Source organism: Scardinius erythrophthalmus (genome assembly GCF_964197995.2).
Source record: "Scardinius erythrophthalmus genome assembly, chromosome: 15".
Classification (NCBI taxonomy): domain Eukaryota; kingdom Metazoa; phylum Chordata; class Actinopteri; order Cypriniformes; family Leuciscidae; genus Scardinius; species Scardinius erythrophthalmus.
The window spans coordinates 42,179,998-42,189,997 of NC_138235.1; the positions used below are offsets into that span (position 1 = coordinate 42,179,998).

Here is a 10,000-nt window from a genome sequence, read left to right on the forward strand (position 1 = left end):
ACAGGGAGACGCTCCTACGGGAAACGCTCCTACGGGGAAACGCTCCTACGGGGAGACGCTCCTACGGGAAACGCTCCTACGGGGAAACGCTGATACGGGGAGACGCTCCTACGGGAAACGCTCCTACGGGAAACGCTCCTACAGGGAGACGCTCCTACGGGAAACGCTCCTACGGGGAAACGCTCCTACGGGGAGACGCTCCTACGGGAAACGCTCCTACGGGGAAACGCTGATACGGGGAGACGCTCCTACGGGAAACGCTCCTACGGGAAACGCTCCTACGGGGAGACGCTCCTACGGGAAACGCTCCTACGGGGAAACGCTGATACGGGGAGACGCTCCTACGGGAAACGCTCCTACGGGAAACGCTCCTACGGGGAAACGCTCCTACGGGGAGACGCTCCTACGGGGAAACGCTCCTACGGGGAAACGCTGATACGGGGAGACGCTCCTACGGGAAACGCTCCTACGGGAAACGCTCCTACAGGGAGACGCTCCTACGGGAAACGCTCCTACGGGGAAACGCTCCTACGGGGAGACGCTCCTACGGGAAACGCTCCTACGGGAAACGCTCCTACAGGGAGACGCTCCTACGGGAAACGCTCCTACGGGAAACGCTCCTACAGGGAGACGCTCCTACGGGAAACGCTCCTACGGGAAACGCTCCTACGGGAAACGCTCCTACGGGGAAACGCTCCTACGGGAAACGCTCCTACGGGAAACGCTCCTACGGGAAACGCTCCTACGGGGAAACGCTCCTACGGGGAAACGCTCCTATGGGGAGACGCTCCTACGGGAAACGCTCCTACGGGGAAACGCTCCTACGGGGAAACGCTCCTACGGGGAAACGCTCCTACGGGGAGACGCTCCTACAGGGAGACGCAGTGTGTGTTCATGAACGTGTGTGTAAGTGTTCACCTTGGTGGCACACAGACGGGCATCTGTGGTTCCTGCAGCCCAGCATTCGCCCGCAGCTCATGTCACACGCCGAGCAGTTCCCCGCACAACACTGGAAACACACACACACACACACACACACGCTATCAGCCACACAGAGGTGTGTGAGACACAAGTGGCACTGGTGTGAGTGAGAGGCACTCGTGTGTGTCAAAACGATCTGAGTGGAATGTGTGTGCGAGTGTTACACAAACCTTTCTCTTGCACTGGTGCCGGCTGCAGGTCCGAGTCTTGTTGCACTTGGACTCACAGAGATATTCTTTATGACAGGGCAAGAGTTTGGTGTAGCGGCCACAGCGACACGTCTTCTCCACCTCCTGAACACACACACACACACACACACACACACACACACACGTTAAGACCCCTCTAATCAGTAGCACTGTGCTTTGATTCTGGGAAACTGTCGTTAAATTTCCATCAGTGTGAATGGAAACTGAGGCTGGAATGCCAGAAATTCCATCCTGTTATCAGAGTCTATTAGCATTACCGGAATCAGCCCTGGAACACTTTATTGTTTCGACGGAGAGGAGGAGGAGAAGGTGTTAATACACCTAATAATAGCAGAAGACTATAACTTGCATTAGTTTACAAGACAATAACACAAATGAAAGCTGTATCTCCCTGATGATCTCTTTAAATGTCACTTTGTGATCACAACCTTCACTCTCTCAACCTCGTTACTCTCTGTTGCTCTGAGGTTTAATGCACAGGGTTCACACACCTCGTTACTCTCTGTTGCTCTGAGGTTTAATGCACAGGGTTCACACACCTCGTTACTCTCTGTTGCTCTGAGGTTTAATGCACAGGGTTCACACACCTCGTTACTCTCTGTTGCTCTGAGGTTTAATGCACAGGGTTCACACACCTCGTTACTCTCAGAAGTTTCAGAAAACTTTTAAAAAACTTTCCGGGGCCTTGAATTTTTATTTCAGATTCACAAACTTTCAAGGATTTCAAGGACCTGTGGGAACCCATAATGCACTTTGATCACAACCTTCAAGGATGGGTTAAACACTCTGGATAAACGCATCCGCTAAATGGCTAAATGCACATGAGACCATACAGTATTTATGGGAGTGAATGAAAGCACAGAACACAGAACTCAGCCTCGTACAGTCATTAATATGGGTGTAACGATACGTCCCTATATAGAGTAATTGCGATATCAAAATGCAACGATGTGTATCATTGATGTAAACAACATTATCTGTGATATAGTTAGTTTTACCCAAGGCTCAGCTTACTGTATTTATAAGATATAATTCACCCAAAATGTAAATTCTGTCATTAATTACTCACCGTCATGTTCTTTCAAATCTAATAAGATTTTCGCTCAACATCCAAACACAAATGAAGACATTTTTATAAAACCTGACAGATTTCTGTCCCTCCATTTAAAGTCCCAGGGTTCCAGACTGCGACCAAAATGGTCGCATATGCGACCATTTTTTGAGAATGTGCGAGTTAAAATTTGATGTGGTCGCATTTGTGCGAGTGCATGGTCATGTACTACTCAGTTAAATTCACGCATGAATTTTCCTGCATTGAACTTGTTTTAGCGCCCGCCAAAGTCTTATTTGATCGGTGAGTAATGTAGATGAACTGCTGCGCATGTTTAACTGAAAGAACGAGCAGAGAGAGAGAGCCCCGGTCGCGCGCGCGCTCTCTCCCTCTCTTCGGAGTCAGGCGAGAGTGTGTAAACAAGACTTCACCGTCTCCAAACTAAGCGCTGTCTTGCTCTCTCTCCCGCGCACATATTAATCAATATAAATCGACACGGTGGTAAAAGGTCGGAAGAGTTTCCGTGGAGCATTCGGAGATTTTTTTTTTTTCCCTGAATTACCGCTGGGTGTGAATTGTGCTAAATAAGTTGCCTTATCTTCTCTGAAAAGCGTTCCGGACATTCAGCTGACATAAAAAACAAAAAAACACTTTAATTAAACGAAAAAAACTATCCAGTGATGAAATGTTTTCTGTGTTGACACAAATCTTGGATGTCCATGTCCTAACTGCTGGGATAATCACAAAACGCGCATGACACGTCCAATTCGCGAACTAATGACTCCTTTGAACCGATTCATTTTAATGAATGGTTAAAACAACTCATCTTTCCAACAGTGAACTCAGGAGACGTCTGAATCAGTAACAGTTTACAATAAGGTTCTATTTATTACATAAATTACATAAAAAGTACAGTTTGCTTACTCAAGCTTAAGCTTTAAAATAAATAAAACCACTTGTTTTTTTGAAAAGCATTTGACTACATTTTCCCACACAGTGCTATCAAGAATCGATAAGAGAATCGTTAAAGAATCGGATCAATAATCAGAATCGTCAGTGGCATTATTATTGATAAAATCTTATCAATTCCCATCCCTATGTGAATACAGTAAAATTATAATCAAACATTAAAGAACATAAAAGTTTTTTAATTCGTTTTTTTTAGAGTTAAAAGATTAATTTTTTGCTAACATGAGGTCTTGTGTCACTGTCAGTCTTATTACATCAGTGAAAAACTAGGGTATGCAGATTAAGACCACTATTCATCAGCATGCATTGATTAATCCCATGGCATGTAGCAAAAAAAAAAAAAAAAGGTGCGACCAAATCATATGCTGGTGCGACCATAACTGAGAAAGTTGGTAGCACCAGTGCAACCAGTGGAAAAGTAAGTCTGGAGCCCTGAGTCCTCTAGAAATTAAAAGATAAAAAAAAAAATCATACAAATGACGTGTGTGTGTGTGTGTGTGTGTCGTACCTGTCGGCAGGTCTCACAGGCTCCTCTGTGGCAGCGCATTGAGCATGTGTGTAAACCACAGTCCAGTCTCTTCCCACAGGTGTCTCCACAGGTGGGCACATCGACCGTACACGGCAACACACTCTCTGAACACACACACACACTTGTATTGTTAATGCATTAACACATTCAGCTCCATTTTTACGTAAAGAAACAGGTTTTCTGTATTAGTAATGTATATTTGATTTATAAAGTGCAGATATTTTACACTTGATTACAGTTTCTGTTCCTGATAATCTTAAAACACTTTTTACTTCAATCGTCTCGTTGTTCAGGTGCGTCTATTTCTTGCGATTGCGATTTCTTCACAGACGTTCCTGTCGCTCGTCCACGGCAGCGTCATATGACACAGGTCACAGGTGTGTGTGTGTGTGTGTGTGTGTGTGTGAACTTACGCTCGTCCACGGCAGCGTCACATGACACAGGTCACAGGTGTGTGTGTGAACTTACGCTCGTCCACGGCAGCGTCACATGACACAGGTCACAGGTGTGTGTGTGTGTGTGTGTGTACTTACTGGTCTTGCCGCAGGAACAGGAGCGATTCCCAGCGCGAGGACACCCTCCACACACACCGGCATGACACACACGCTCACAGGTGTGATTCCCACAGGACAGCAGGCGGCCACACACCTGCACACACAGGACAGCGTTACACACACAAACACACACACACCTGCACACACAGGACAGCGTTACACACACACACCTACACACACCTGCGCACACAGGACAGCGTTACACACACACACACCTGCACACACGTTACACACACACACACACCTGGTCACAGTGCCACTCTGGACTGGCACAGGGCCGCTCAGCCCGCTTCAGGCCACACACACACTGCTGCACACTGACCCTCGGACACGCCTCACACACACCTGCGGAGAGAGAGAGAGAGAGAGAGAGAGACACAGAGGCTCCTGTGTGTCTGAACAAACTCTGCTCAGGGAATAAGTGTGTGTTACCTGCGTGGCAGGTGTTTGCACAGGTGTGTGTTCTGCACGGGAGTGTGCGTCTGCAGATCTGTGTGCAGCTCCAGGCTTTAGCACTGCAGCGCCGGGGAACACGAGACGACTTCCCACACACACACGACACACTCACCATCTGTGGGCAGGGGGGGCAGGGGCCTGACACACACACAGAGAGACATCAACACGCTGCATATAATTATACTTGAAGAACACAATTTTAAGCTAAATGTACCAAATTTCCTTTGGTTTACATAAAAATATTCATAAACAAAAAATAAGTGTGTGTGAGAGAGAGTGTGTGTATGTTTGAGTTAGGGCTGGGGGATATATAAGAAAAATATTTTATCGATAATCGCTTTAAAAAATATCACAATATCCGATTATATGGTCTACCCAAGCCCCGCCCCCAACACGCCCACCTCAACACGCCCCACCCCAACACGCCCGCCTCAACATGCTCCGCCCCAACACGCCCCACCCCCAACACGCCCACCCCAACATGCCCCGCCCCCAACACGCCCGCCGCAACACGCCCGCCTCAACATGCTCCGCCCCCAACACGCCCGCCTCAACATGCTCCGCCCCCAACACGCCCACCCCAACACGCCCGCCTCAACATGCTCCGCCCCAACACGCCCCGCCCCCAACACGCCCGCCTCAACATGCTCCGCCCCAACACGCCCGCCTCAACATGCTCCGCCCCCAACACGCCCGCCTCAACATGCTCCGCCTCCAACACGCCCTGCCCCCAAGGCTACTTGATAATATATTTTTTTTTAATTGGAGATATCTCTGCTATTCTGAATTAACAGGTTAGTTTAATTTTGTTCGTCGGCAGAACAAAATAAATTGTATAAAATTTTATAGCATACGAATAAAATATATATATATATATATAAAGATAAAGAAATCCAGAAAAAAAAAATTTTCTTTACTTTCCTTAATGAAAAAATGAAGGAAAGTAAAGATAAATGATGTTTGACAGGGAACGCATCTCAAGGTCGCGTACACACACTCCTGTGGCCGTTGGAGAGGTCAGTGCCGAACCACAGCTCATTAAAGTTAGAAAAGTTCAGTGAGTGTTTTCTTTCTGTGCTGTTCTCAGATCAGCATTAACGGTGTCAGCGAGCACAGGCTTACACTGCTCTGCTGTCTCAGACGTCTAACCCGACTGTGTTTACGGGGATATGTGCACTTAAGGAGGAGTACTGACGTCTATCCGTGGTTGAAACAACAATTCTTCAGATGTTTATTCAAGTTTATTTGATGCTATAAATTAAAGCTACAATATGCAACATTTTCTGCCGCTAGAAGGCACTGCATTACAAACAACAACGGCGTAGCTTGATGACGATGTGGAGTGTGGAATGATGGGAACTGTTGTTTTCAACTCCACCGTGGACGTAGCCTAAATCAGTCAGACGGGAATCGAAAAATCATGGATGAGGTTAAGTTCTATTTTTATAAATGTTGCGTTTAATTACATGCTTTTTGTGACGAGGAGGGGGTGGTTCAGCGCGGTCTGTAAGGGGAGAGAGAGAAACGAGACGAGCGGGACGTAAATAGGTCAAGTGCAAATGACGAACACCTGTGTCTTATTGCAGTATTATTGGCGTAGAGAGAGAGAGAGAGAGAGAGAGAGATATTGACTGAGGACTCGTACCGTCGCGGTTGCCACTGTGAATGCGCATTGTGCGTGACTTTTGTTTGTTTTGTTTTATTTTATTTTAATAAAGTACGAGTTCCAGTCACGCCGACCCCTGTCTTCTTCCTTCCTGACTCTTGAACCTCATCACACTTTTATTTCATTAAAATTAATTAACCGCAAGAAAAGTAAGGTTTAATACTACATAGGTTATCATAGATGTTACTGTGTATGTCGAATTCATTGTTGTGATAACGCTGCACAGTTTTACGTGTTCTAAACAATTGTTGTAAAAGTACATTCGAACATACTCACTTCATTTGCCAAAATAGTGATTAATCTTTATGTATAACACATGCTATATTTATTTACATGGCCGTAAACACCAGACGTGATAAACAATGTCAATAAACTAAACACAAACCTAAAGCAATAGGCTAATACTTCCCTTACATAAACATAACTATTACCGAATGCTACATTTGGAAAATATAAAATTAAGCATGCTTTGTCGACAGAACCAGCTGCAATCGGTAAAGAATAATTGTGTTCCATAACGACTGCAAGATAGCTAACGTTTGTTGCTTGATAGACGCTACAACTACAACTTCCGCATTTGTCCAGGACTCCACGCAGTACGAGCGGAAACCGAGGGTAACGCGGATGTGACGCCATTGACTGGCGACTCCCAGCTCCCCCTGCTCTAACGGCCCGTTTCCTTGGTTAAAATCACAATTTTCTCACGATTTAAAAATAGTTGGAAACATTTGGGATATTGTAAGTAATCAACTTAACCCTCTGGGGTCTAAGGTGTTTTTGGGGTCCTTGAGATGTTCTGACATGCCCTGACATTTTTGCTTTTTTCAGTTGCTTATAAACATGTTAATGGCAAAAAAAATTACACACTATTTAGCACAAACAGGGCTACCATGAAATGTGAGCAACAAGAATGTACATGTCTGCATTTTTGAGAGAATAATGTTTATGCATGGTTATTGAAAAAACTAAAAACTAAAGTTTCTGAAATTAGGCCATAAAACACATACTAAATATGTGCCAATAAGACTTTTGTCTAAAATATGTCATCGCCTAGTGTTTTTTCTTCAAAATAAAGTGAAAATCACCCTGCCTTATCATTCACATAACACAATACATTGATTTGAATTTTGCAAAGCACTTTCTGTTTGGAAAGGCAATATGCGGAGTGGGCGTCACAGATCATGCATATTTAGTGGTTCACACCCGAGGAGACAATGGGGCCCGCATACTTAATTAGCCATTCATTCAGGTGAGTCACTGAGCCACAAGAATGCAAGAGCAACAGTTGGAAGCATCTCAATTCTTTTTTATTTTTCCACATATTGTGCTTGCAATTTGGCCTATAATATCCAAGGAAAACATGTCTAGTAATTGTGCAGTTAATTCTCATACTGTATTTTCAGTTTTGGAATATTTATCCTCTCCCCAAATTTGTCAATAATAAAACACAATAAAAGTTATTTAAAGAAAAGGCTTATATTTACCTTTTAATAGTTTGTTTACATCTACCTTGTAAATATATTTTTTTATTAAAAAGGTTACAACTACAACAATTCAAGTGTAATCTTTCTTTGTAAAAACTAAAGTATACATTTTATCATACATATTTCAAAGTTAAGGATTTGGTTGATTATTTGATAACTTTATTTTTGACAAAACGTATTATATTTAACATAAGCAAATATTGACAAACAAAAGCTTATTTGAGGCGGCAGATATTTTACAGTAAAAATTTATAATCTATCCAAAACTAATCAACGAAATGTTGTCTTTCATATGTCTGTAACATAGGTCTTTAATTTTTATTATAAGAAATATAAATGTTAATTTGCAGTTTAATACGTTGCTTATACAAATACATTTTATTTCAACGTATTTTAGTCGATATTTACTGAGTGTAGCAATACAGTTTGCTAAAACCGAAACATTCATACACAAACAGAAACGCCTGACTGTAACGTTGTTTTTATGAAATATTAGGGCATATAAATGTTAATTTTCCAACGTTTAAAACGTTGCTTATACAAATAGCCTACATTTTATTTCAACATATTTCTGTCGATTTTTACTCAACTCAGTATAGCAATACAGTTTGCTAAAACATCATCATTCATTCACACAGAGACGCAATTTAAATTTAAACTGTCTTTTTGCGAGCTGTGATAAACAGCGCGCATCTCTGCGGCTGCCGTTCATTCATTCACAGAAACGCGATTAACTTGAGAAGGAAAAAAAACGTACTACATATTCGGATCCTCTCTCCTGCAATACCCGCACTCTGAGGTAGATTTTCCATTATTAATATTTCTCACAGCGCTGCCAGATGGTGTAAACACGTAGGCTACGATGATATGATTAAACTTGTGTTGTCTCGAGCTGAGATGGGGGCGTTCACAGGTTTGCTTGGATTGCCTCAGTAGTTTGCGTTTGAATAGCACGCGCTCTCCGTGGGCGGAGTCACATTACCTTTGAATTAGCTCTAATGAGCTCGACTGGGATCGCTCTCTTTTAATACAGATTTCACAAGATGAGAATATTTGTTTTTTATATAAATTACCTCATTTAAAAGCACAGAATTCAAGCTTCATGTCTGTGTATCTGTATGTCTGTTTGACTGAGTATTCGCTGAGTTACAGTTCATTTTCGGACACGTTTCAGAATGGTCTTAGAAGGCAGAACTCGCATCACGTTTATTTTTCTTTATTTGGCAAAAAGCACAACACTTTGTTTTTATTGTGAGTATACACAAAAATAATACACATTTAACAGAATCGATTGATGTATGAAACTTGCTTGTAATATCAAAGTCCACAGAGCAAAATTAATTTCTTTTGAACTGAACTGAAAAAAAGCGAGCTGGTATCGCCGGCGATACCGTCGACCCCAGGGGGTTAACAAAATATATAACACTGGCCTTGAGATTTTGGAATATTATAATGCAAAAATCTTACATATTGTACCTTTAACTAGAAGGATAATTGTGAGATATAATTGACCGTTCGCAAAACCCCGCCCTCGAACGCTCCTCGTCCAATCCTAGCTCAGCAACTGTAACTAAGGAGTAGGACCTCCGTCAAACATTGCGATTTCAGCACATGGTGAAACTATGCGCCTATGGCACCTGCAAGTCTGACACTAGGTACCCCAAAAGTTTAGAGGGAGGGGTCGTTTTTTTTCGCCTTTCCAAAGCCCAAGACCCAAGCGGAAAGATGCCGACAATCAGGGTTTTTCCTGGCGCAAAATGAGGCGGAGGTGGTAAAATCCTAATAATGTATTTTAATAATAACAAATGTTAATAATGTTAATGTTAAATGTTAAATAATTAAATGTTATTTTTCATAGATCATCATATAGCCTAATGTGTTTTTCGTCATTATTTTTGTGGGTGGGGCCTGTACCCCTAGGGGGGTCCGGGGGCATGCCCCCCCGGAAGAAATTTTTGTATATTTTAAAGATAAATTCATTAATCTGGTGCACTTTGAGTCACCCAAATCCACTGTTAAAAATAAAAAAATCCACCCGCAAACCGCCCATATTCTTTGATTTAGATATCTGCATCTGATCACCACATTATAATTATTCAAA

The 10,000-nt window shown here is 43.0% G+C and overlaps 1 protein-coding gene across 2 annotated transcripts in view; it reads right to left on the reverse strand.

Moving 5' to 3' along the window:
* nfxl1 (nuclear transcription factor, X-box binding-like 1) overlaps positions 1-10,000 on the reverse strand; it is a 27,079-nt gene that overhangs the window by 11,991 nt on the left and 5,088 nt on the right. For both annotated transcript variants that reach the window (XM_081385887.1, XM_081385888.1), the window contains exons 6-11: positions 4,726-4,887; positions 4,538-4,638; positions 4,273-4,387; positions 3,719-3,843; positions 1,152-1,274; positions 919-1,009 (exon numbers count right to left, since the gene is read on the reverse strand). In XM_081385887.1, the coding sequence (XP_081242013.1) occupies positions 919-1,009; positions 1,152-1,274; positions 3,719-3,843; positions 4,273-4,387; positions 4,538-4,638; positions 4,726-4,887 (717 nt within the window). The remainder of the gene's footprint in view (positions 1-918; positions 1,010-1,151; positions 1,275-3,718; positions 3,844-4,272; positions 4,388-4,537; positions 4,639-4,725; positions 4,888-10,000) is intronic.